General features: G+C 55.2%; 1 protein-coding gene across 1 annotated transcript in view; it reads left to right on the top strand.

Moving 5' to 3' along the window:
• Tmem132c (transmembrane protein 132C) overlaps nt 1-27030 on the top strand; it is a 140144-nt gene that overhangs the window by 46856 nt on the left and 66258 nt on the right. The window contains exons 2-3 of the mRNA XM_090319948.1: nt 19222-19235; nt 19269-20119. Coding sequence (XP_090176074.1) covers nt 19222-19235; nt 19269-20119 — 865 coding nt within the window. The remainder of the gene's footprint in view (nt 1-19221; nt 19236-19268; nt 20120-27030) is intronic.

The raw sequence follows: 27030 nt of genomic DNA, 5'->3' as shown, positions 1-27030 counted from the left end.
CTGTTTTATTTACGACCTGGCTTTGCCGTCCCTCCCCTGGGAAGGCTTTTTGTAAGGCTGCTTCCTGTGGGAGGAGTCTGGGCAGACCGGCTCTGGTTCCCACGGGGACTGGACCCTGGGGACTAGGCGGGAGACAACTGCTTCCTCAGCACTCAACACCACAAGTGATGTGGCCATGCCTGGTGATGGCACCTATAATCCAGCCCTTAGGAAGGCTACAAAGTCTACCTCAGCCTGGGCCAAAGGAGGGGTGGAGAGCATCCTGGCTTAGATGCTGCAAACAAAATTTTAAAAAAAAGAAAGAGAGAAAAACCACCCACAACACTGTCATTCCAACCCCTGGCCTGAGTAAGAGATGCTTGAGAGGTCGGGTAACTCACCAGCCTGTAGGTACAGGTGCCCTGCCCTGGTGGTTTCGGCCTGGCTCCCACCCAAGAAATACTCAGCATGAATTCCAAGGCCACTTTGTGTGGGGAATGCATCCGTCAAGACTAGGGTTGCCATGCAGGGGTGGGGGGCCCCGACGCCAGGTGGAGGCTTAGCTCTACCTGAGCAGCATCGCAGTCAGGGGCTCCGAGCCCCGCTCTGCTGCCAGAGCTGCCGTTGTGTGTCCCTGGGGCCCGTTGACTTCCAGAGTTACCCACCCCGGTGTCGGCATGGCCGCTCTGCCCTTTTCTGGGTCCTGGGCCTCGCACCATCTGTTGGCACTGACACTGTGAGCTGCTGGGTAGGAAGGAGGAGAAGTGTGGAGAGGAGGCCCTGGGACTCCCGGGACGGCCCGGGACCACGCTGGCATGGACCTTTGACGTCCACGCCTCCCGGCATTGCAGCTTCTCTCCTGGTGGTCCCAACGCATTTGGTTACTGGAAAAAGAAAATTGATGGTGATTAGCATGCGGGCTGGGTAACATCTTGAACTGTTTGCAGGCGTTTGAAGCGCTGCATAAGCTGAAACATATTTCTCCAAATTCCTCTTCCTTTTAATGCTTTTTTTGTTTTGTTTTCTGCTCGTTGCCTGCAGAGGAGGTAGAGGCCATATGTTTTCAATTCCCGGCCTCTTTCTGTGCCCCTATGGGCCTGGGCGCCCAGTGTGGGGTCTTCCTGGGTCCAGAGTCTCCTCGATAACCCCTTCCTCCCCACGCCTGTCCTCCGAGGATGGTGACTGTCTTTCTCTCTGTGAGGAAGCAAATAGGAATGGCAGGTCACCTGGTGAGGGGCCTTACAGCAGGGTAACTCTCCTGAGGGTCACTGACCACCACACTGGGGTGAGGGAGTGGTGGACAGGTCCAGCGTCCGCCGTCTGGGGGGTGCCCAGGCCACTGTCTGTCCACTGTATCTCTTCAAGGGACAGGCTCTTCTTAGACCTTATAAACCATGCCCTCGTGTGTGTGTGTGTGTGTGTGTGTGTGTGTGTGTGTGTGTGTGTGTGTGTGTTAGACATTATAAACCATGCCCTCGTGGGTGCGTGCATGTGTGTGTGTTAATTATAAACCATGCCCTCTGTGTGTGTGTATGTGTGCATGTGTTAGATGTTATAAACCATGCCCTCTGTATGTGTGAATGCACATGTGCATTAGACACTATAAACCATGCCCTTGTGTGTATGTACATGTGCGTTAGACGCTATAAACCATGTCCTCTGTGTTTGTGTGTGTGTATATGTGTATGTGCACATGTGTGTTAAACGTTATAAACTGTGCCCCCTGCCAGGATCTGTGTGTGTGTGTGTGCACGCGTGCACGTGCGTGCGTGCATGCACGTGTTTGCTTGCTCGTGCCCCAGTCTTGAGACTTGAACTTGGGGCCTGGGCACTGTCCGTGAGCTGTTTTTGCTCCAGCCCAGCTCTCTACCCACATGAACCACAGGGCCACTTCCATTTTGGTGTTTCATTGGCGATAAGAGTCTCCTCAGCTTTCCCACCCAGGCTGGCCTTGATGGAGATCTACAGATCTCAGCCTCCTGAGCCCTTGGGGTTGTGGGTATGAACTGCCCACTCCAGGCCCAGGCTCTGTTTTTTGTTGTTTTGTTTTTGTTTTTGTTTTACATACAATTGCATTTTCTTCCCAGTTGTCACACAGTTGCTGTGTGTGCCTGTGGGATGCAGTGCAACATCCCAGTACATGGATTCAGTGTCTAAGGGTCCGATCGAGGGGACAGGTATCTATCCATGTCATTGTAGACAGGCCCTGTCTGTGCTCTGGGACAGTGAACTGCCTGAGACGCCATGGCTGCTCTTCCACTACCCCCCCGCCTCCCCGCACCCTGGACCCTGGAGCTCCCAGCTGAGAGGAGAGCATGTTCGTGGGGTGAACAGTGCTGGAGTTAGCTCAGCATCCCTCTGGTGCCCTGAAGTTGAAACACACACATTGGATCCACTGACGGGCAGTGGTAAATGGTGCTGGTATTTCAGCCACAAAGGGCTCGCTCCCCAGAGAGGACTGCAGGCTGCAGGCCCTTTTGCCTCCCAGGGCCAGGGTTCCTCTGGCTGCAGAAGTCCTCCCTGCTGTCTGTGACGTTTCCTTGTCCATCCTCAGATGCAGAGGGTGACATGTTGCCCAAGTGAGTTTGCAGCTCTCAGAAAAGACACAAACTTTCTCGCAGTTCACACGCCAGAGCCGCGCAAAAAGCCGGTGGATCATGGCAAAGGGAGGGGTGGGGGAGGCACCCTACTGGGGACCCCATGGAGAGAAAATAGAAGGGGAGTGACTTTAATATTACAGGAGTGGAAGATGGCTTCAGCAAACCTGAGGAGACCTCGCCCGCCCTCTGCCAACAACAACCACTAAAGATAAAATAAAAATAAGACATTCATCTTTTTGACTGAACTGGGATGTCAAATGGAAATAAAGACCTATTTACAAGAGATGTGCAGATCTTGGCCTTGTGGGTTAAGTCAGATGCCATTTTATTTTTCACCCCCCAAATCACACGTATTCCACGTTCTATATAGTCTAACCCTGACCACATGGTTTTAATTAAAACCTGTGTTTTGTAAAAAGGCAGCTCAAATGTAATTGTTTTCATAACTTCAGCCTTAAAAAAAAAAAAAATCTCATCAAAGCCTCTCCCGCCTGCCCCATGTGAGCTGTGCCGGGAGCACGTACGTTTCCCTGTCCACTTTCCGGGCACGCTGGATGTCCGGGAGAGCCACACCATCCAGGCAGCTGGGTAGAGCGGCCACCCCTGGCAGGGTCCAGCCTGGGGGTCCCAGACACCCCGCCGGGGCTTCAGGGAAACCAGGATGAGTAAGAGGGGGTCCTTCCTGAAAATCCTTGTGCCGTGAGGTGGAGGGGCACCAGCGGTGGGGGAGGGGCATATCTTCACCTCCCTAGTGCTGCAGGGCAGAAGAACAGCCATCAGCCAGGGCTGAGACCGTCTGTCAGTCGACATGCCCGCTCTCCTTGGGGTGGGGACCCTGAGCCAGGCACATGGCTGAGCCCCACAGAGGCTGACCTCGCTGCGACCACCAGGCGGGCGCCCATGCCAGCATTCTGGTGGAATCTCAAGGAGGAGCTCTTTTGCCCAAGCAACTCTACTTCTCCCACTCTTCTCTGTCCCCAAATGCTTACACAGGAAGGGGGCTTTGAGCCCCGCTCTGTTGGGGAAGGCGGATGGGGCCGTGTGTCCCTGCCTGGCCAGTCAGTGTGTGCCAAGTGGGGGACCTGGCAGTCCTGGGGAAAGGCCCGGTGCCACGATGGCTTTTCCTTGTCCCCATTCCCTTCATCCGATAGATGCTGGAAGTGTTATTAATTCGCCAACATAATATTTTGATGGTTAAATAACAAGTTATTCATTTGAAAATCATCCCTCTCATTCTTCTTTCTCAACCAAGTGTGCATTCCTGATTTCTCTTTCCTGAGAACCCCAGAGCATGTTCTTTCTGGAAGCCAGAAATCATGGCTGTGCTCCATTTTTGGGGACAGTACAGCAGGGGCTGTGGCTTTTCATGAAATGCAAATCCAGAGCATGAGGTGCTCCCCCCTCCTTCCCCCCCCCACACTTTCTGAGCTCTGCTTTTTACAAGGGGCCTTTAAAGGCTCCTGGGCCAGTGGAGAGCCCCCGGCCCCCTTTGTCCAGATGGGGGCGGAGAGGCCAGGCTGCCTGGTTGGCTGTGCTCGGTGGCCCTTCCAGGGAGGCCTGTGATTTATACGTGTGGGCTTGTCACCGAGTGAAAGGAGGGACCACTTTTTCATTTTGATCAAATGTGAGGTTGGAAAGCCACCCACTGCTCTAAACCCAGCTGGATCCGAGAGCCAAGATGAAACACATTGCCCGCTTTGTGGCCGTGATGGCGTTTCAGAAGGCTGTGCGGATGGGCTTCCGAGGCTGTGCTGCTGCAGGCGGGTGGGGGCTCCCTGCAGGGGTGAGGCTCTCCTCCCGGAGGGCTCCCATCTCCACCTCCTCTTCCGCCCAGCTCCCAAGTGCTCCCTCTTGCTGTCCTAAGCCTGGGTGCTTCCCAGTCTGCCTCCGCACAGTGCCAGCGGGCACCGTGTATCACCAGGCCTGTGGCTGCCCTTCGTGGCCTCGTGGAGTTCCCACCAGGCTCCGATCAGACGTCCCCGCATCGCAGTGGCCGTCACAGACTCCTGGATTCCCAGCGGAGTCCGGCCTCTCGGTACACAGGATGTGGCCGTGGGCCTGACCAGGAGCTGTTCGAGGACTATGCATTTATTAAGTACTTTAGCAGCTCATGGACTGTGCACTTATCAAGTACCCCAGCTGCTCATGGATTGTGCATTTATCAAGTACCCCAGCTGCTCAGGGACTGTGCATTTATCAAGTACCTCAGTTGTTTGTGGACTATGCACATATTAAGTACTTCAGCTGTTCGAGGACTGTGCATTTATTAAGTACCCCAGCTGCTCATGGACTGTGCATTAATTACGTACTTTAGCTGTGCGGGGACTGTATACTTTGTCTAGTACTTCAGCCGTTTGAGGACTGTGCATTTATTACCTCAGCTGTTCGTGGACTGCGCATTCATGAAGTACTTCTCGTGTGTGCCCAACTTGGCACAGCTTCATAGGATGTGTGACCACCGTGCTGGACAGCGTGAGCCTGGCTGCATCAGGAAGGGGACACAGTGCCAGAGCCCAGGCTGGACTGGGGTCCCCTAAGCCAGCTCACAGCCTGTCTGATGGGGGAGCTACTGATTCCTCTGCATTACCTTACAAACCTACAACACACGCCCGAAGAGCACTGGCTGTGAAGCCGGGTACCCAGAACGCATGGAGGAGCCAGTTCTCAGAGGGGTGGTACAGGAAGGGACTTGTGTTTGAACTCTTGAAACTGAATGTGTTTCTCTGGAACCCTCAGGACCCAGGCCTCATCTGTGGCTCCAAGAGCGTAACTGAAGCCATTTCCTCCATTCTCATGCTGGCTATCTTTCCAATGGCCTGAAGATTCGTTTGTTGGCTCCTGCCCCGGGGCCTTTGTTTCCTTTCTGGTCTCAGCTCAGTTGTACCTTCCGAACGAAGCCCTTCTCCAGGCTTGTCATTAGCAGTCCTTCTCAAGCTTGGTGTGTCTTACTGGCGCCATCTCTTTTCCTCTGTGTCCAGGTGAGGCGTTCACCTTCCTGGTTAAAGTGATTGGCTCTGTGATGGACATTGACATCATGTGACATGGCCCGTGACTAGACCCCTGAGAGTCGGGAGGCCCATGCTGGAGCTTTCCTCAGCTCTGTTGGGAGAGGAGCCCTGTGAAGGAATGTGCTTTCCCTTGGGAATATGGGGGGTGCAGAATCCTTCCAACTTTACATCTGCTAGGTAGTCGGCTCCCTCTCTGGGCCTGAGATGGCAGGATGTGCGGTGAGCTCTGGCTCCGCTGGGGAAACCGGAGAGGGTCGGAGTGCGTTTATGGACTGCTGACCTACATCTTAAAGGATAAGTGATCCCCTCTGAGGTAAAGAGAAAGTACAGAACGGGTTCAGAAGGCCGGGGCCTGAGCTAAGCCTGCTGGGTTTACATCTGCTCAGTGCTTTGGAGGAGACTCAGCAGGTTCCGTTGTATTGTGTCACAATCCGAGAGTCAGGAGAAGAGACCTGAAAGGCACGTGGGGACGAGGTAGCTTTGTGATGCCATGCCCAGAGCAGCCGCTGCCATTGCTTCAATTAGACGACTGAGTGGAACTGTGAAAACGCATGTGAGTGAGTGAGAGCAGAATCTAAACCCCCAAAATGGAGCCACTCGGAGATGCAGAGGGAATTAGGTCACACCAAAGGAGACACCTCAAGGGAGGGTGGGGACAATGCTCGGGAAAGGCCAGGGACTCCGCCAGCACCCGGTGCCTGTGGCGGGCAGAGTAGAGACAAGCCTGGGGTGCTGAGCAGAGGCTGGCAGGCCTGGGGATGAGTGTGGAGAGCCAGGCAGGGCCAGGTCGTCTCAAGAGGCACTGTTGGTTCTGAATGCCACACAGTGGGCAGGGATGGGGCAGGGGGAGGGGAAAGGGGTTCTTCAGAGCTCTGGGCCTCTACAGCATGTGGCGGTTTGTTCTGGGCGTGTGTGTGTGCGTGTGTGTGTGCGTGTGTGTGTGCGTGTGTTTCTCTTTGGAGATGGCTGAGCAGCTGTGATCATGAGGAAGCTGTAATCACTGGGAATGTTTGAAATCATCAGTAAAAGATTTTTTAGAAGGAAGTGAGCCAAAGAAATGCTGCAGGAGTCTGCCCTCACATTTCCTGGGCGTAAAGTAAGCAGGTGTGCCAGGGAGATTATTTTCTCCTCTTCTGATTTACGGAGGTCTCAGAGTTCAGATCTTGAAACTGCTGAGACAGATGTTCTGGGAGGTTGTCACATGAATCTGAATTAAAATAAAGTTTCTTAGGTGATTCACTTAAAGTTCTGGGCAGTTTTAAAGTACCCACTTTAAAGATCTAGGCAATCGTGTGATATTTATTGCCACCCAAAAGAAAAGAGAGAACAAAGACTTTTGCAGAGCCTGCAAAATTAAAGCCTTAGGGAAAGCCCTGTACTCTCAGGTTGTAGGCTCAGGGGCTGGTGTGTCGTGCAGTCGACAAGAGAACAACACAGGAAGTGATGCAGAGCCTCTTGGAATTTGGAAACGCAGCATCTCTTTCAGACACTATTATAAAGCCAACTTATGAAGTATAGAGCTTGAGAAAAAAAGGTTTTAGGGCGGTGGCTGGACCCCCAGGTAAGGGGATTTTTCTTTCATTTTCCACCATCTGCCATGGTGCTTTCTGAAGAATCGCGACATGATTGACTGTCTACTTCGCTTATGGTGGACCAGCTGGCCAGAGGAGAGACTGGAATGGAACCTGACAAGCAGAGCATGCTGGGCTCATGGGATGGAAGCACGCACACGTGTGCACGTGCACGTTTGCCTCGTGCTGCGGGTCTTCCGAGCTGTGAGACACGGGCAGAGGTTGGGAAGCTAGGCCAGGAGGCTGGTTCCTCCCTCCAGGGGCCGTAGGCTGAGTTGGGGAGGCTCCTGCATGCGGGTTGTGAGCGTCACAGGCCCCCGGAGGACCTGGATCTTCACACATGCGTCTCTGACTCAGGTAGTTCTCTCTGCGTGTCCTTCCTAGGGCAGGCAGCTGGAACACAAGTGGGGAGACCTGAAATACTGCCCGTGCCCCACAGTACCCACGGCCAGTCACCAACGCTGACCGTGGCCCGCTGTGCTGGACAGGAAAGGCCCTGCCACAGGAAGCCAAGAACCGTGGGTCCAGGGCAGCAGCATTTTAGGTCCTCCACTGCCCACTTTCAAAGATAATTTGGAGGTTTGAAGAACAGACTTTAAAAGAAGCACGAAGCACGGCGTCATTGACACCTCCATTACATCGGGAGGGCACCCATTAATACTGGGGCGGTCAAGTGAATCCCCGGTCACTAGGCAACCGACCCCAACAGCCCTTCAGCCTGGCCTCCCCAGGGAAAGCCCAGGGCTGGACTGGCCCTGAGCCCTCTTCACACACAGGCACGTGCCCATCAAAAAAGCAGACTTGTGTTTTCAGAGTTTACAAAGTTACCCAAGGCCATCATTGTGTCCAATATGGCACCTGCTGCTATGACGATACTATTTGTCTGGCCTTGTAAACTTGGGTAACAAGTAACGTGTCACCAACTGTAGCCTGGGAGAGTGGTGGCTGGGAACTACCGCGAGGACAGGCATGGAAGTTGTGTTTGGGTTCACTGCAGTAATGAACCCCCGTCCCACCTGGGGTAGCGGCTGTGACACAGAAGCAGTCACTTCTCCGTCCCCTGTTCTGGTCCTGAGTCTGGTAACAGGACCTCTGCCAGCACCCATCCAGTGATAACCTTGTGCCTCTGTAGTGCTCTGAGCGGGGCACTCCTGAGACACTTCCTCCTTCTAACTGGTCTGTGGTCATGTTTACCAATGTGCTGTTACAGTTCCATGGCCTTGCTGTGTGTAGGTGGGTGGATGATTGCATGGACGGACGGATGGACGGACATCTAGATGGTGCCTAACTTTCTGCAACGCTCCTGTGTTCACTTCTCAGTGTACGTGCTTTGTGCTGTGCGTGTCTCTCTGTGTGCACATCTGATGGTGTATGTGTGTGCAGGCGCATTATGTCTGTGTGGGGATACATCTGCATGTGTGTGCGTGTGTCTCTATTTGGGGTAGTACTGAGTGTGCATCTCTGTGTCTGTACAAATGTGTACTGGCAGACAGGGTGCGAGTGTTTACCTGTGCCTGTGGTTTTGTGTGTGTGTGTGTGTGTCTGTGTGTCTGTGTGTCTGTGTGACTGCGTGTACATACACGTAACGTGTGTGTGTGTGTGTGTGTGTGTGTGTGAAAGTGTGTGTTTCTCCAGGAGGAAACTGGGAAGCGAGTGTCAGGCAGGTGGCAGTTTTTAGTCTTTCCAGCTGCCAGCTGACTGTTGGCCAATTCATTTCCACCAGCAGTGAAATCCACTCAGGGCTGAAATAAGGTCTGGGCGCTGAGGCGCTCACAGTCACGCTGAGCCGGCTGTACTCGAGGGTGCTGGAGCCATTTCCCATGGTGCCCTGGCCCGGCACCCAACTGGGAAGCCCTGGGTGTCCCTGGATTTGAGGCCAGATAAGGCCTTCAGATTAGTGACACAAAGCCTGCCTGTTCTCGTGATCATCTTATCACTCCTTAGTTCAATCAGAATTTGTCTCCTCCCCCAGGGGAACTTCTCCCCCCCTCCCATCTCAGCTGGTCTTTGCAGGGTAGGGGCCCAGAGCTTACTTGAAAGAGTTTTTCCAGGCGAATACTTTCCCATAAAGACACAATTAATGCAAGAAGGAGTCAGAGCCCAGCGAGGGAGAGGGCTAAGCCATTTTGCTTTTCTAACCATTTGCAAAATTCTTCCCTGCTTGGAGAAATCCTGGTACTGTGATCGCTCTTTCACCGAGAAATCCCTCCACCTAGGGATGGGCTGTGGATTTCCTAAGCAACTATGCCTCTTCAACTATGAAGAAAACCCGTCTCTGGTTGAGCAGCCTGTCAGCGCTGTCCCAAAGGCTCATCCCAACAGCGATTTCAGCTAAGCTGCTCAGTTTTAAAACAACAACAGAAAGGCCCCCTTTCACCGCGCAGCGCCCAGGGAGGCGAGGCTGGAGCCAGCCAGCAGCTGTCACTCACCACGCTGCCGCCCTGAGGACTGAGGTCCCGCCTCTTCTTTCTTGCATAGATTGAAGAAGTCTGGGGATAATCCAGGCACTGTTTGTGAGAGGTGCAGGCGTGTGTCTGGGTCACAGGATGGGAAGAGAGTGGAGAGCACCTCTCCTTTCCAAGGGTGCCTGGGTGGATCGTGGTAGCCCTGTGTGTGTGTGCATGCACACACACACTGTGATGATGGAGGGAGGCAGGTGGCTCTATTTGGGGTCCATCAAGGGAAGAGAGTCAAGGGCTTTACAGAGCTCCACTTAGGACATAGGCTGCTCCCCAAAGACCGGACACCACAGCTGCACGAGGCCAGGCTGCGTTACTGGGTGGCGTGGTGGTCTTTCTCTCCCTTGCTCTCAGCACCTCCTCCCGGGAGTCCCCTGGACTTTTCCTCAGTACGGGGAGCCGGCCCCAGCCCTGCTGATTCCAATGCCTATTTCCAGGAAATACTTTCTGACCCCACTTGAGTGGGTCTGATGAGGAGTGGACATTCTGCAGTCCACCCCCAGGGATGGCGCCAGAGTCTCAAGGCAGTGAGGGGCTTTCCCTCTTCCATCACTCCTCCAGATCAGCCTCACAGGCTCTGGACCAGTGTAGGCCATGGGTCACTCCACCCATACTGTCCACTCTCCCTCAGTGGTCAGGTCACTCATGTCCACACTCCCTCTCTGGTTTGGGTCACCGGTGTCCACGCCCACCCTGGCTCTACTTCCCACTGGGTGGTTTTCACTGCAGGAGCAGGCTCTGGTTTCCTTTTTTCAGTCCAGCGCTACCTTCCCATGCAGCGCGAAGACCACGGCCATGGCAGCCTCCCCCAGAACCCCAACCAAACCTGTGCTCCTGGAGACAGCTTGGAAATCCCCTGCCGTGGCCAGAGCTCCTTGGTGGTCTGTCAGCTGCCCACCTTCATACTGCACTTTCTTCCCATGCCACAGAGTCTCCAGTGCAAAGAGCCAGAGAGGCTGTCAGGCAGCAGGCATTCATTCTCAGTCAGGGAGCTGCTGCCAAGGTCACCCGATGCCTTCTCATCCACCTAGTCCACTCACCAAAACATCCATTCATCTGTGCATTCATCTACCCATCCATCCTTCCATTTACCCCACTCATCCATCTCTCCATCATCTACCCACTTGTCCGTCCGTCCGTCCGTCTGTCCGTCCATCCATCCAGTCCCTCCTTCCTAGGGGCCCCTGTCCCATGCCCTGGCTTATGCACTGGAGAAGAGGTGTGTTTCCTCTTTAGTTCTTGGTGCAGGCCCAGCTCACTTACGGCTGGCATCGTCCCCATGGGGCAAGCCCCCCTGTGCATGCTGGCTCCCCGTCCTGCTTGGGCCTGCCAGCTTCATCATCACTGTTTAACCATCTGTAAAGCTCCGATGGAAGCAAGGCAGCAGAGGGCTCGTGAAACCTCTTAGTTCATGGATATTCAGTGAAGACCAGCCCTCCCCCCTCCCAAGCCGACTGTTTGTCCCTAGGATTAGCAAGATTAATGTTTGACCCCTGCATTATTAAATACGAACAGTTGTAAGCTCAGTGGGCTCACTTACCAAAAACAGTGTTAATTATCTGTTTCTTCCAAGTGTCCAGGAAGCTCCTCTGCCTAGTAGAAGCCATGAAGGAGCCAATCTGTAGATCCTGCAGCTTCAGGCTGAGCTGGATTCAGGGACCAAACCAAGCACTATATGGTAATTCTCCTCCTCCTCCTGTTCCTTCTCCTCCTCCTCCTTTTCCTCCTCTTCCTTCTGCTCCTCCTTCTCCCACATCTGTTCCTCCTACTCTTGCTCCACCTCGTCCTCCTCTCTGACCCAGAGCCTCGTATTTTCTAGACAGGTTCTCTACAAGTTAGGCCTCATCCCCAGACGTTTTTGCTTTAATTTTCTTTCAGGCAAGGTCTCAAGTCTATGTCTGAGCCTAAGTGGACCTCAGTCACCCCACGTGGGCCTCCTTGGTTGAGACAGCCTCAGATTCCTCCCCCCGGGCTTGGCAGGGTGCTCCTCACGTTTGCTTCCCCACGAGCTGGAATGACAGGCACCTGCCACTCGGCCCAGCAGGAATGGCCGTGGTGACCACTAGGGTCACCAAGGGTCCTGCTTGCCAACGGTGACACGGAAGATGACAGCAGGAGATGGGAGGCGAGAGGTGAGCTGAGGAGCGTGGCCTGTGCACAGGGCCTGGGTTCAAGTCTTGACTGCGCAGCGTGCCAGATGGGCATTCTTGGGTAACTCGTGTCCCTGAATGCTGACGGCAGATGGGTACGTGAGGGTGACTCGGAGGCAGACTGCACAGGCGTGTGCTGAGTGCGGAGGACTGGGTACATGAGGGGGGGCAGCTGGACCTACAGGTGGGCCTTGAGGGCCCCACAGCCCCTACCTCTCTCTCCACCGCCTTGGTCTCATGAGGCTCAGTGTTCAGCCCCTGCATAAGGAGATCCTCTGGTTAAACTCCCTTGTGCATAACGAAAAAGAAACCCCTTTCATCGCGTGTGTTTTCTCCTCTTTCTCTTGTTTACCCCTTCACCATCAGGAAAGCATTTTCTACTTTGTACCAAAGACTTGCCATTAATACAATCAACCTAAATACTGGCATAACCACTCAAACCTGCAGATGCTAACAAGCAAGCAAACACAACTCACATGTTGGGGGGAGGGGGTAGAAAGCCATGTAGATGGTTCAATGACATAGAGACTTTAAAAAAAATTATCTGCAATTACTGGGGGGAAAATGTGGCCACTATATTAAAAAAAAAATAAGCTATCTGCAAGGAAAAAGACCGTCATTTAAAAAAAAACAAAACAGGAATGCTGTTCTTTTTATTTACATGAATTGAGATAATTTGGACTCGGGATTAATGTGAGGTTCCATTATGGATAACACTCCATCTGTAGCTCATGCTGTTGTATCTCTCTGAATAGACACTGTTAAACCTTCTCCAGCCATATGCTGCCTGAATGCAAGGCCATTATTTAAATTCTACTGGAAGAAAGCTCCAGTTGTATGTCTCCATTCCTCCTGATATATATATACACATACACATTTATACCTACATATCCTGATATATATATGCATATAGGTATATAGAGGTATAGATGTGTGCGCGTATATATGTATATATATATATATATATATATTATATTTCTTCTACCTCCATTTCCAAACTGTTTTGGAGGCATAGTAGAGGCCAGGTTCCCAGGTTGGCTCAACAAGGCAAACTCGGCATAGGGGTCCAACTGCAAAGACCTCTGGGGACAAGTCACCATCGGCTCTGGGGACATGCTCAGGGCAGTCGCCGTGGCTGTGGGGACAGGCTCCCCACAGGTTGGTGTCCTTTGTAGGGTGCTTAGCTTCCCCAGGCCTTCCCCACACAGAGCATCGGGCTCGGCCCCCTGAGATCCCAGTGCAGACCTCCACCTGCTTTTATATGGCTAGACACCAAGTATGTTTGATTTAGAAGATTATTAGTAATGGGACAGGGCTTGAGTCTGTAGGAAAAGCCTGTGTTTTTCCAGGCTCTGTCCACAGCAGGTCGGAGAGCTACAAGGAGACTCTTTGGCCCAGAAATTCAAAGAAACACGTAGATCCACTGCCTGGAAGGAGAAGTTTCTGGCCCCTTCCTCAGATCTCTTTCTAAGCTGGGTGAGCTCAGTTGTGTGACCTGAGAGGCCTTTGCCGGACTCTGATATGCCTTACTGACTGTGACACCACAACAGGAAAGGCCAGAGGCAGGATCACACTGCGTCCACACAGTGGTCACCCAGGACGGTCACATTCAGGCTGTCCTCCTCTTACATCCTCCCTGTCTCTGGCAGTGCAGCGGGAAGAAGTGGACATGGAAGTATCAACCCAGGGGCCTCACCCAGGTCCACACCAGGAAATACCAATGCCTTTCATGAGACAACCTGCATGTGGCTTATTACCTTCCCTCTGTGCCCACCCAGGGCACTATTCCATGCTGACCAGGCCGGAGACTCTGGGTATTTGCCTGCTTCTCCCGTGCCAGCCCCGAAGCACCTGTGAGCCACCAGGGCGTGTCTCCAGCTCTGGAGAGAGGGGATACCCCCTTGGGGCTCAGCAGGAGTCTAAGCACCTGCCCTTCTGAAGGGGTTTTACTGTCACAAAACCGCAAGCTGGGAGATGTAATTTCACCAAAGGATATTTGGAGTTCACTCACAAGAGGCATTGAAATCAAATAATCCATTTATCAAGGTGCCTTTTGTTTCAAGAGAAAGGAAACAATGGCTACATTTAGCAGAAAGAGACATTCTGAGTCTGAGAAATGTTAATAAATCACAAGCGGGGAAGGGAAAGTCTTGGGCTGGCTTGTGTTTCCAGCGAGCCGCAGTGACATGGAAGGTAAGTCCAGTCCTGCTGTCCTTGAGGCACAGAGAGGCAGGGGATGGGGGCTGTGCCTGTCAGGTGTCTGATGTCACCTGGGTGAATGGAGATGTCTGAGGCCGAAGGCGCTGCGGCCATTGAGATCGTGAGCCTCCCTGACTTCAGCTTTCCTTCTGGCCTGCATACCACACAGCCGTCAGTCTTCACGTGTGATCACTGACAATCTCTCAAGCCCCCAGAGCTTTCTTTTACAACTTACCAATGTAGTTGAGATGATGATGATGATGATGATGATGATGATGATGTTGTTGAAAGGAATAACAGTTCCCACATTCTTGCCAGGCTTGCAGAAAATATCGCTTGTTGACCTATGGGAGTTTTAGGCAACTCAGTCAAAACATAAGGATTGTATTGTAAGACTGGGGTATTTAAGGTATTTGTGAAAAGAAACCCCACCAAGTGAGTGCTGTGTGCTTTAGGGACACATTGACTCCTTGTGGAGCTTGTCTGGCTCTGGAGATACTTGCTGTGGTTACTTTTGTCTTCTACTGGAGAAGACTGGACTCACATGCTTCCTGCGTTCCTTCCATGTAATGCTGGATGGCCACCTGGCACTTTCTCTGAGATCACGCTGGATTGGTAGTCTGCCCAGACTTGATGCCAGTCGCACCCTGCTCCCGGTCTGCCCAGACACTGCTCAGTGTCTCGTGGGGGCAGAAGTCACCCTCTGCTGGGAAGCGCCCACTTAGATGGTCTTTGTAAACAGCCCTTTCTCAGCCTGTTCTGAAGCAGCGCCCCCTGTCTGTGAGGCTCCTTGCAGGGGGTTCGGGGCTCTTCCCAATATGGCCCATCCTGAGAACTCCATCCCTGTGAAATTCTTCCATCAGGTGAACACCACAGAGCGGGCCCACAAAAGCCTGGATGGTGTGCGTTCACCTCTGGATGCAGCCCCCTGACGCAGTCCCCATGCTTGGTGAACAGAAGACAGCTGAGGCATCCGCTGGTGTAGGCCTCCGAGCCGCCTGTGGCGAACCGTCTCCTCTCTAGCAGAAGAGAACGCGTGGGAGCAGAAGCAGTGTTGGTTACCGTGACCGAGCATTCTGCATGTGTGTAACTGGACAGGCTGGGTCCTCCTAGGGTGGGCACTGTGTCAGGCTCACTCACACCAGCACCTCCACGGAGGCAGAGCCGTGCCTGGCACTGATGCTCCTGGGGCGAGGATGCCATGCGAGGCTGCAGCCGCTCACAACATCGGCATTGTCTCGGTGGATGGCTCTTGACCCAGGCACCACTGTGCATATGCCTGTGTTTCTTTTACAGCCACAATGGGTATCCATCTTGGAGCAAAATCCATCCCTGCCTGTCTTGCTAGACTGGCTTCCTCTCCCCCCAGCCCACGGGCCACCGCCTTGCTCCTTCACCTTCCCTCAGAGTCAGCCAGGAGGTGTCACCCAGTCAGCATGTCTGTATGTGAGCCTGGCAGTGCAGGCCATGAATGCATCCGGTCAGCTAACAAGGTCATCCCCCGTGTGGTTGGGTCTGGATGCCAGGTGACACAGCCATTCCTAAGGTCTACTATCTCCGCACCTCAAAAACTCCATTTCCAGCTACAGCTTTGCAGTGGAGTCCTGTGAGGAGCAAGCGATAGGGCTACACGATCCCTGAGTCTGCCGGCAGACACAGACAAAGAGAATGGATAGACCGGGAGGTGACAGTGATCAGACAGCTGTCACCAAGGACCCGCAGAGAGGCACAGCTGTCATCTTCTCCCCCCTGCCCCCCCACAGCGCCTCTTTCCATGGCCCTGGGACGCCAGCACTGGGTTCTCCAGGCTATTGACTGGGCCCTGAGAAATCACTCAGTCGCCGTGTCTCTCTGGTGTGAGCGGCTGAACCAGACTAGGAGAAGACTGTGTCACAGGGCTCCGGTGACATGGCAGCCGTGGGCTGGTGTCCTTGAAATCGGCAGATAACGTTTTAGAAAAACGTGTCCAGCAAAAGCTGGCATTCGCCTCCAGTTCCTCAGTCCACTGTGCTGGCAATTCCTGAGACCCGAGAGGTGCTGAGGGGACAGGAAGGCTGTTCAGCCTGTCAGGTGCATACGGGCCATGGGGATGGGAAAGACACGCCGTGGACCAGTGGCAGTCCGTCTTTGGGTACTGGACAGGCCTGGACCTGTTGTACAGTCAGAAATGAACGGATAATAACAGCCAACCCTCCTGGAGCCCCTAGGCAACTGGTAAACACGGGAAGGGTCGTCTCACCTCACTGCCCTTGGGTGGGCCCAGTTGTCCCCTGGGCATGACTGTCCCGTGGTTCGGGCCAGGCTGTCCCGTGGGTATGGTTTTGTGCCGTGGGCAGAGCCTCCAGCAGCAGAAGACTGGGTGTGACTTCCAGCCTCCCTTACCATCAGCATGTCACATGGCTGGCGAGTCGTCCAGCCTGGGTCTCTCTCTGTGGCTTCCATGTACACCCTTAGCCTCTGCCCAAGGTCCCCGCCCTCCCTTCACAGCACTCTTGGCTCAAATTCAGTCTTATGACTTAGAATTCAGAAGTGGGCTCAGCAGAGAAGGCTGGAGCTTGGTGCTGTCTGCTCCCTGCTTGGGAAACGGAAGAGCGGCCAAGAGGTGACAGGCAGGCAAGCCCATGTGGAGACTAAGCCCAGCATTTGTTCCTCAGCAAAAGTCCACCTTGAAACATTCTTCCAAATCTGTGCTTGCAGAAGGAGGATGAGGAGACAGTGTTTGACCCAGGGGCAGACAGGCTTTGGCTTACCATCCTCTAGTTGGTTTCTGAAGCCTTCGGCAAAGAGATAAATCTCTATTTCTCTACGCTTTGAGATCCAAGATACTTTTCTGTTTTGGGATAGGGATGCATATTTCAAAAGAAAAGGATTCGATGTCACAATTGGTTGGATTTTTAAAAAATTAAAATATTACAAGTTTTGCTAAAATTTCTGATGACTCCATTGAGTATGGAGATCCAGAACTCTTCCTGCAGTTTTATGCCGTGGGAGGGCTTCTGGAGTGATGGGTGGAATGGGTTAAGAGAAGTGCTGAGCCCCTCTCAGAGGGAAGAGGACAGGTGCCCACGTTGCTGTGTCCTTGGGAGGGGACCTCGGGGCCAGGCACAGGCAGAAGCCTCATTTCCTGGAACGCCATCTTGACAACTCAAGTTCATCTGGCTGCCTCAGCAAAGGTAGCTTTGATCTGTGGGTAGAGTCCCTGCCACGGAAGGATTAAGGACTCCTGGCATTTAATACTGGGGCTGCTTGGCTTTGTTTGTGAGGGAGGACTCGACGCCAGCCTGCAGGCTGGCGTACTGCAGCAGGCCTGGCTGTGTTCCTGCAGGAAGGGGGAGGTCTTTGCTCCAAGGATCGATAGCTCCCTGGAAGAAAGGGTTGTGGGGAAGAACACCTCTGATGCCCCTTTCCCCCCACCATCTCTCTCTCTCTCTCTCTCTCTCTCTCTCTCTCTCTCTCTCTCTCTCTCTCTCTCTCTCTCTCTCTCTCTCTGTGACAGTTTCAATGTCCGAGACTGGTTCGTACATATAATGTTCCTTTCCTACTATATACTTCAAAGGATTTTTTTTAATGAAGAGATGCTCTTACATCATCACAGGACACTAATGAAAACAAGGCAGGTAACATTGATACAATCTTATTCACTATTTTGGAGAATGATTGCAGATGTTGTCCCCCTTTTTCTCAGTAGATGGTTTGGCTTAGGGTTTTTACTCACCAAGTTCATTATCGTATGTAAAATGCTAACATATTCCAAAAAAAAAATGCATCCACTCTGCCCTTTCATTCCTCTTCCCCAGCCTGAACTCTCGGCTCTTCTGTCTGGGCACCAGTTGATAACCAGTCAAGAATGCTGACTGGTCCTTGATGGGCTGTGTGTGCCACAAATGGGCAGACATAGACTGCTGTGATCTTCCCTTCTTTCTCACACAAAAGGCACCATGCGATAAGCGGTCTTTGTACTTGGCGTTTGTACTTAACAGTACGCCCTGGAAATCTGTCTGTACTGGCTGGTACAGACCGTCCGCCCTCGCTGTCGGGAGTGTGCAGTCTTTTTGGCTGTGTGAAGCCCACCATTTCCTACCTCTGTGTGTTGGTTTGTGTCACAGTGTGCCATGCCACTGTAGGAACAACTTGTGATTAATAACAATGTCCCAATGCAGACTCATCCCGTACCCCCAGCTGTGTCTGTGTCACGTGGATTCAAGCAGGACAATGCCTATGGCGTGTCATTAGATAGTGCTGATTTCTTACGGAGGCTAGGGTCAATGTGTCAGTCGCAACGTGCTGGAGTCTTTTCCACCTACATAGTCTTGTCCTGATGAGTTTGCTGAGATACTTGGTAATTTCTGCCAGCACGATCAATAAGAAAGGCGATCTGTTCATAGTTTTGAGTATGTAAGGGCAACTTTAATGGGGATTGTTTCTTCTCTTTTATTATTATTATTCCTTTCTTCCCTTCACGACAAGATCTCTCTCCAGCAGTGGCCCTAGCCTCCCGTCACCAGGACACGCGGTGCCGACGTTCCCCAGCTTGTCGTTTTTCTTCACTGAGTGAACGGGTCTTGGGCCTGACTGGAGGCCGGCTCAGCCCTGCGCTGGGACGCAGGGCCGGCCCTGGCTTCACCGCTGACCCGCAGCGCCCCGGCACTGGGTGGGGCGGAGGCGGCTCCTCTGCCTCGGCCTGAGTTCTTCTGCGGTTTGCTGATGGGTTTGTTTTGCTGCCTCACTGGTCTGTGTCCCTGTTCCATAAAACCTGGGCGGCCCTGGCGGCCAGGCGCCCCGGCTCGGCGCCCCCGGCTCTGCGCCACGCTGACCCCGGACGCGGCTCCCGGGCCTCGGCGGACCTGCCCGGCCTTCCGCCCGGCGAGGCGAGGACGTCGGCGGCAGTCCTGGGCGGGCGTCGCCGGGCGGGCTCCGGAAGGCTCCGGGAGGTTCCGGGAGGAGCGGCCTAGAGGTGCAGCGCCAGCCTGGGGACGGACAGGCCCGGCCGCAGTGTGGGGCTCCGAGTCCACGGCGCGGGACGGGACTGCGCACGCGCACACGCACCGCTACACCCCGCACGCATGCGCACGCATGCGCACGCACGTGCACGCACACACACTTGCTCACACGTGCACGCGCACGCACCCACACGCTAACGCGTGCGCACACCGTCCCAGCCGGGCCCTGGGGCCTCGCGGCGCTGACGCCGCGCCCCGCCCCCCCCTCCCGGGCCCGGCCCGGCTGACGCCTCCCCTGTCTCCCTCCCTCCGCAGTGATCGAGGCCCGCGCCCCCGCCGCCGCCGCCGCCGAGAACCTCCAGGGGCTGTCGTCCTCGTCGCCGCCGTCGTCGTCCGCGCCGCCCTACCTGCCCGCCAGCCTCCAGGTCCTTGGGGCGGACACCTCCTTCTTCCTGCGGGAGAGCCGCCCCGACCCGCCGCGGAACGCCAGCCTGCGCGCCCGCGTCCAGTCTTTCTTCGCCTACAGGGCCCGGCGGCCCCCGGCGCTGGCCGCCAGCTACGGGCCGTACTCGGTGGAGACGGCGCTGCCGCCCGACGCCGCGCCCTCCGGCTGGCGGCTGCGGGCCCACGTCCTGCGGGACCCGGTGGACGCGAGCCGGCCGCGCCTGCAGGTCCTCTTCCACGTCCTGGGCCGCGACTGGGGCGACGGCCGGGCCCCGGAGCAGCCGCTGCCCTGCCTGCGGGTCTCCGCCGTCCGGGACTCGCGGGAGGTGCGGGGCGGCTGCCGGCCCGGCGGGGCGCTGGGGCTGTGCCTGGCCGAGCTGGAGCTGCCGGCCGGCTGGTTCGGCGCGCCCGCGGGCTCGGCCGGGCGCGGGAGGAGCCCCGAGCCGCAGGACGCGGGCCGCGTGGAGCTCTTCTACTCGGTGCAGCCCGGGGCGGCGGCGCGCTGGGACTGCGCCGGGGGCGAGGCCCGGCAGGGCAACGCCATCCGCCCCGGGCGGGACGGGCCCGGACCCGAGGACAGGACCGCCCGCCCGCGGAGGATCGGCGCCGTCGGCCTCCGCCGCGCGCAGGACGCCGCCCAGCTCCGCGAGCTCCGGCTGGACGCCAACGTGGCCGTCTGGCTGCCTTCCCGGCCAGTCAGGCCGGGAGACGTGGTCACCGCCTCTGTCACCGTCGCCGGGAACTCCACCGTGGACCTCTTCGTCCTCAGGTAGGCGCCCTGGCCCAGCCGGGCCCTCGTGGGGGTGGAGGGGAGGCTGCGCCGCCTTCGGGACCCTGGCCCGGGGCCGAAGCGGCGGCTCCCGCGGAGGGCTGCCCTGGGCCACCGGGGCCGCCCTGCCCGCGCCCTGGGCCGGCCCCGAGCGTACCAGCCTGCAGCGGGATCGGCAGCCGTCCTTGCGCTTGGTCTTCACGCGCGGTCTGGCCACGTGGGACCTGCCACGGTTGAGGGATGGGAAAGGACGGGAATGCTTCACTACGTGTGCGCGCAGGCGAGCGCGTGCAAAGAACCAAGACCTGTAACTTGTGGGGGTGCGGCCAGTGTCGCTGTCGTTGTTTCTTAAGCTTGGTGGGGTGACATGTTGCCGGTGAGTGGTTGGGATGCGGGGGTCTGCACCACAGTTAAGCAGTGATACACGGCGCATGCCCAACCAGGCGCTGGGTCACAGGGCGCATGCGCACCCAGACGCTGGCCCGCAGAGCGCATGCCCACCCAGACGCTGGCCCACATAGCGCATGCGTTCCCAGACGCTGTCCCGCAGAGCGCCTGTCCACCCAGACGCCTGTCAGCAGAGCACATGCCCACCCAGACGCTGGCCCTCAGAGCGCATGCCCACCCAGACGCCGGTCCGCAGAGCGCATGCCCACCCAGATGCTGGCCCGCAGAGCGCATGCGCACCCAGACTCTGGCCACAGAGCGCATGCCCACCCAGACGCCTGTCCGCAGAGCGCATGCGTACCCAGACGCTGGCCACAGAGCGCATGCGTACCCAGACGCTGGGCCGCAGGGCGCATGCCCAGTGAAACCCTAGCCGGCCGAAGCCTTCAACTCCTCCAGCGCCTCCCGGAGGCCGCCCCGCAGCTGGGCCCGCAGACCATCCCGAAGTCGTACCTGTCTCTCTGTGCTCTGGGCACGTTCTGGGGACGGCATTTCTTCAAGCGCAGATGGGGATCGCATGCTAGACATAGAGATCGCCAAAGTCAGTTTCTCTGCTAGGCCAGTGGGTGACAGGCAGTCATGGCGTGAATCTTTTGTATGAGTCGCTGGGGAAATGTTGATGACGGGAACTAACAGGATGTGATCCCATGCTTTGTGTTACTTTAAGTGTGGTTGACAAGGATGGTTACTTTAAAACTTGGCTTCGCCGTTTTACATAAAGTGCACTGAAGCCCCAGACGCGTGCAGCTGAGGACACTTGTGTCTGGGACCAGCTGGCCTCAGTAACCCGGGCGTCCACAGGCTGCCTGGAGACTGTGTGAAGGGATCCACCCTCTTCCAGAAGATGGAGTCTCACTGTTTAGAAGGTCAGGTTATAGAGAGAGTGGACACATCTCAGGGCCCGGACTTTATCTGTATTGAGCAGGTGATCCACTCTGACAGTTTGTCAAGTGGAATTTCAGTCTGCATGGGCCCTCCTCTACCCCTCTTTCCTCTCTTTTCCTCCCCTTCTTCTCCACTACCCTCCCTTTCCTCATCCTGTCATCTCTTCCTCCTCCTCACCCCTCCTCGTCTTAAGCCAATCCTCACCTAACGTCAGCGCAGGGACTTCTCTTTCTCCTCTCTGCCCACAATTTAGGACCTTCTGATGATTCTCAAGAATAATAGAACAGTTTCCTTGCTCTGTCCCCTCTGCTGTGTAGGATTTGTGCCAAGCTGATAATGCAGCCCTGGGGACATCAATCCTAACAAAAGATCTTTTCAAAAGTCAAGTGTGGTGAAGCAAGAGGTACAAGAGAGGCTATTCCACTCAGAACCTGCTGTCTCCAGGACCCCTGCTTTGATTTCAGCGTGGGAGCCTGAGCTGCCATGGAGGGCTATGTTCTGTTCCTCTCCAGCTCTTATGGTTGTGGGCCCTACAGGTTCCTGAGTTCTGCCCTGGCTTGACTGGTGGGTAAAATACGGTCAATGTCATTAGCCACTGAAGTCCTCTTCCCCTCTCCCCCCTGCCCTGTCGGAATCAGCACCACTGCTTCGCCTGTGCTTAACAGCCAAGAAATGTTCCCAGCGTGTGCCAATACATAAATAAAAAGGATGGATGCAGGGGAGGAACAAGCTTTTAGAGACATGTACAAGGTGACTCTTTGTGCAAGAATGCTGAGAAAAGTGTCATTTTCTCTGGCAGATAGGCAAGGTCTTTCCTGGAGGCTCCACTGTATGATAAAGGAATTCAGGTGGCCCTCAGATGTTGGAGTTCACCTCCTCTAAAGGGGATTGTTTTTGGGAAGATGAATCTACTACAGACAGACTCCATCCCCAGCCCTCTCTGCTTATATCCATAGGCTCCTGGTGTGATGCAGAGTAATTAGAGAATGTTGCACAAGCAGGAAGAGCGACACCATTCGCCGTTCCCACAGCATGGGAGCTAACACACTCAGGTGTCCACCCCTCCGTGGGTGAACGGCAAACGTGATGTGCCCAGTTAGTGGAAGATGACAATCCCATGTAAGGGAATTCTGGTGCACACTGCAATGCAAATTAACCTTGATTGACTGATGATACTGAATGAGAGAGTCCACACAGAAGAGACCACACAGTCAATGACCATTTTTTTATGAAGCTTCTGGAACAGGTGACCCCATAGAGACAGGAAGTAGAGTAGTGGCTGCCAGGACCCAAGGAGATGACAGGGATGAGAGAGGAGATTGGGTAATGGCCATGGGATTTCCTCCTGAACTAGATAGCTGTGATGGTTGAAAGGCCTGTGTGTAGGTGGAACGGACTTACATAAGATTGTCCTTTTGGTCAAGCCGGGGTTAGAACCCAGGGCCTTGTCCATGCTAGGCCCCTGTACCACTGAGCCCCAATCCCAGCTAGACGAATGGCCCTCCACCCAGCTGTGCTTTCTTGCAGTGCTATGTAGCACCACTGTGGTGGAGCGGCATGAGCAGGGGCCTTGGGGAAGTGGAGCGTGCGTGCTGCTTCTGTAGGGACAGTGATATGGCAACTCCATCAATGGGTTGTGTGCACAGCTTCAAGAGTGCGTCAGTCAGGGTCAGAGGTTTTAGAGAGAAGCCAGAGTGTGGGCTCTGTGGGATCTTTTGCTTGGTAAGAGTGGGTGGACATCGGAGCCTGCTTTCAGCCATTGCTGTCTGTGAACTGCCATATTGTTCCTCCCCCCCCCCACCCAGAGCAAAAGTTTGTATTAGATTTCCACAGCTGCCATAAAAAATACTTTCACCTTGGCAGTTGAAGCACAGAACTTCCTTCCACTGCAGCTGTGGTGGCTGGGGCCTGAAAGTAAGGTTCTAGCAGCACCACGCTCCCCAAAAGTCTTGTTACTCAACTTGTGGCCACACCACAAGTCTACAGTGACTTCCTGTGCTCCCCTTGCTCCTGTGTGCCTCACATGCCCCTTTCACAAGGGTAACAGCCATTGGGCTCTTGTGGCTGTCCAGAGGGATTTCAGTGGGAGACTCTAATTTTAAAGTGTGCTGCACACGGGTGTGAGTTGCCCCACTGCCAGGCAGCCCCGATGTGCTGAGACCCTCCACTCATCCTTCCCTCGGCTCTTCCGAGCTCTGACATCCTCTGGCATCCTCAGGGGGCTCCCTGTGGTGAGGGAGCAAACTTATAAGTGGAAATCTTTGCCCTGGCCATGTAGAAGGATAAACCCTCCCCTGCCGGAGTCTAGACCAGCTCTCAAGTCCATCCCTCTAATTACTGATCACAGCCTGTGTGTATGCGCTTGTAATTTAATTTCAAGGCGTCGTCTCTTTTTTTTTTTTTCCTGATCTCTTCTATGTCTTCGGATTTGGAAAACCCTCAGAGGCATTTTCCAGATAGCTGCCTGGCTCTGGGCAATGACTGGACCCTCACTTCCCACTGGGCGCAAGTCTGGTGCCTAAGCATAGCTGGACCACTCTCAGACTTTGTCATTTGGGGAGGAGACTGATTTGGGTTGGATTCAGAAGTTCTGGAAACCCATTTTCCCACACTCTGTCTGAAGCTCATTTCCCCCCGTCAGATGCCTCCAAAGGCAGGGGATGTTTTCATTTTCCTCAGCTTGTCATCTTAAATGTATTCTCCTGGAACAGAGAAAAGGAACAATTTTCTTTCCGCTTGGGAAGAAGTGAAGAAATAATGTTTCCTGCCCTGCCCGTCCCCTCACCGCCTCCCCACACACATCTGGGTTGCCAGGCAGCCCAGCCACGGCACAGCTTTTGAGACTGTGGTTTTACTGTGTGGGAAACGACTCCAGCTTTGTGGAGCAGAAAGAAACCAGAGCCCTTCCGACCCTTCCTGCCTCACATCTCCACGTTCTTTACACCACTTAAAACTCGTCTTCGCTCTGGGGCTCCCCGGACCACAACTTTGCCTGTAGCGCACACAGGGCGATCGACGTGGCCAGAAGCCGGCCTGTGATATGCCTTGTCTTTCTAGGTGGACAGACAGACATGGGGAGGAGAGACGGTCTGGTCGGGCTGGCGTTCCAGAGCCCTGGGCACCAACCTGCTGACGGGTGTCTCACGCTAGTATCACTGCACAGTGTCCTCCATATGGGCTCTCTGAACCTCGAAGGTCTTGCAATTCCAGAAGCTTATTAGCCGGGTTGAAATCCTGGCTGGGGAGAAAGACTGTCCATGTTCCCAGAACATTCTGCTCGCGTGGGCCTGGTGGAAGGTCTTTCTTCCCTGGGCCTGTTGTGTTCCTCCCATGTCCCTAGGGGCCATGAGCACGTTCCCTGGGTTTGGGGGTCCTTGGAGCTCCTGGGGGTGCAGGCGAGCTCCTTCCTCAGGTGTGGAAGGAGCCGCTTTCCAGAATGGCAGATGCTCCTGGAGTGCAAACAGGAGGGAATGGGGGGGGGGACTGGGGGTGAGGAAAGCGATCTGCCCATCTCAGCACCTCACGTGCCCTGTGGCTGGACCCCCCTCTCTTCCCATCTTCCCTCCAGGCTGACCCCAACATTCTTACGGCTGACTTGGCCATCTTAGTTTATCTTACATCACCTGGGACTCTTCTGCCATCCAGGGGCAGTGGGCTGGAGGCCTCAGGACGGCCCCACCAGGAGTTCCTGATGCTCACCCTGCCCTGCAGGAGCGACATCTTTACCTCAGCACGTGTAGACACGCTTTCCTGAAAGATGTGTCTCTCTCTTCTGTCTTCCAGAGGAGACCTTTAAGAGCAGAGCTTCCTACGCAAGACAAAGGAACACAGAGCATCACCGCGGTCAGGGTGGGGCTGGGGCTCCGGGGTCTGCCTGGGGCCGCTGCCTTCCTGACTGCCATGTCTGCACTCATTCCTAACCTGTTCCTCAGTGAGAAAAGAATGTCTCCCGATGGGCCAAATCAACCTAGCTGGAGAAACACACTCAGTCCCCTGATAGCTGAAATGCCCCGGATTCAGGTTAAAAGCCTCTGGGTTGGGATGTCCCTCTGTCATCCAGCTCTCTCTTGTAGGCATCATTACGTCACTGGCTGGCTGCCTGGTGACCTGCAGTGATTTCCAGCTGGAACCTCGCTCGGACATGAAAGTCTGCGTCTCTTCTCTAATAAGTCCAATAAGTGTCCTGTAATTGAGTTGCCTTGACTCTGTTTGGGCCGCCTCCCCTCCCTAATCTGTTTACTGAGACCAGCAAATGTTATGTTTGCCTAGCATGCTTATTCTGCAGGTTCTCCTTTGATCTAGAAGGAGCAAACTCATCTCACCCAAACGTGTCCCCTCCAGGTGTACACACAGCCTTTGGCAAAGAGGAAGTCGAGAGGCAGGTAGAAAAGAAGTAGGGTGTGTGAACCAGGCAGGAAGGAAGAACAGAGGAGGAGCGGCCTGCGGAGACTGACCGTCCTACCGGAGGCCACAACCTGGCCCCAGCTCTGCTGTGCTGACAGGTTCCTGAGCTGCCGTGGCCTCCAGAGCTCGCGTGGTCAGTCATCACGCTCGCTCTGCCTGCTCCTGCTCAGAGGCTGTGGGTGTGGCAGGGAGCCTCCTGGGGGGAGCTCACTGCTGCGGCCCCGTCCACAGCCTCTGGGGAGGAGGAGGGCGGCCGGAGCGTCACCGGGGCCAGCCAGGGTTCCCAGCCAGGGGCCACCCTGGACCACCGCCTCCCCAGGGCTGCAGCGGACGGTGTCTGAGACCTGCAGTGGGTGCTCAGCATGGCAGAGGAAGTTGCTATGGCTCATCACAGGCAGAGGCCAAGACATGGCCCAGACAGGTCACTCCATGCAGGGCACATCCTCCCTCCCCTGGGGACCTGTCTGCCCCAGCATGGGCCTGGGGGCACCTGCCTGTAGTGCCAGGTCCTGAGTCAGAAGCATCCCAGCGTGAGCATGTCCCTGTCTCAGAGGCAGATACTCCACACCAGCGTGCCGGGGTGGGAGTGCACGGTGACTGGCACATGTCCTCTGGGCATGGGGCGAGAGCTGTCTGCCCAGACACCACGGCCAGCTCTGCTCAGCAGCACCGGGGGCTTTGCTTCTTCACAGTGTTCTTCCCTGAGGCTGGCTGTAGGTAACGCTGCGGGAACCACTGGCCTCAAGGCCAGTTTTCCTGTTTATCAAGAGCAAGGACTGCCTGTAGTCCAGCTACACTTGGTAGTGAGGATGTCTCCACACGCCTGCCTTTAGAGTAACACAAAAATCACTCTGAAATGGGGAGCACTCGGAGCTGAGCGGACCCCATTGTTCCCCACTGTCAGGCTCTGGAACTGGCCTGGAGCTGAAGATCCAGTCCCACTGACAGACAAACACACCATGCCCCAGAGAGCCCAGCAGGGGAGGCTGGAGCTCAGCAGAGTCCGTGTGGCCCTGGAAGGATGCCAGTGGCTCGGTGGGGCTGTGCAGGGCAGCGTCCTGGGAGCAGCCACATGAGCCACAGAAAATCTCTTCTTCTGCTTTCTGCGGGAGCCTGCCGTGGACACTCACTTGCTCATTAGCACGCCGTAGGTGAGGGACAATAATTTGATAAGG

The sequence above is a fragment of the Megascapheus bottae genome, chromosome 28 (assembly GCF_031878675.1).
Source record: "Megascapheus bottae isolate mThoBot1 chromosome 28, mThoBot2.hap1, whole genome shotgun sequence".
Lineage (NCBI taxonomy): Eukaryota > Metazoa > Chordata > Mammalia > Rodentia > Geomyidae > Megascapheus > Megascapheus bottae.
The sequence above is the reverse complement of the archived record's forward strand: the minus strand, read 5'-3'. Positions and strand labels throughout refer to the sequence as shown.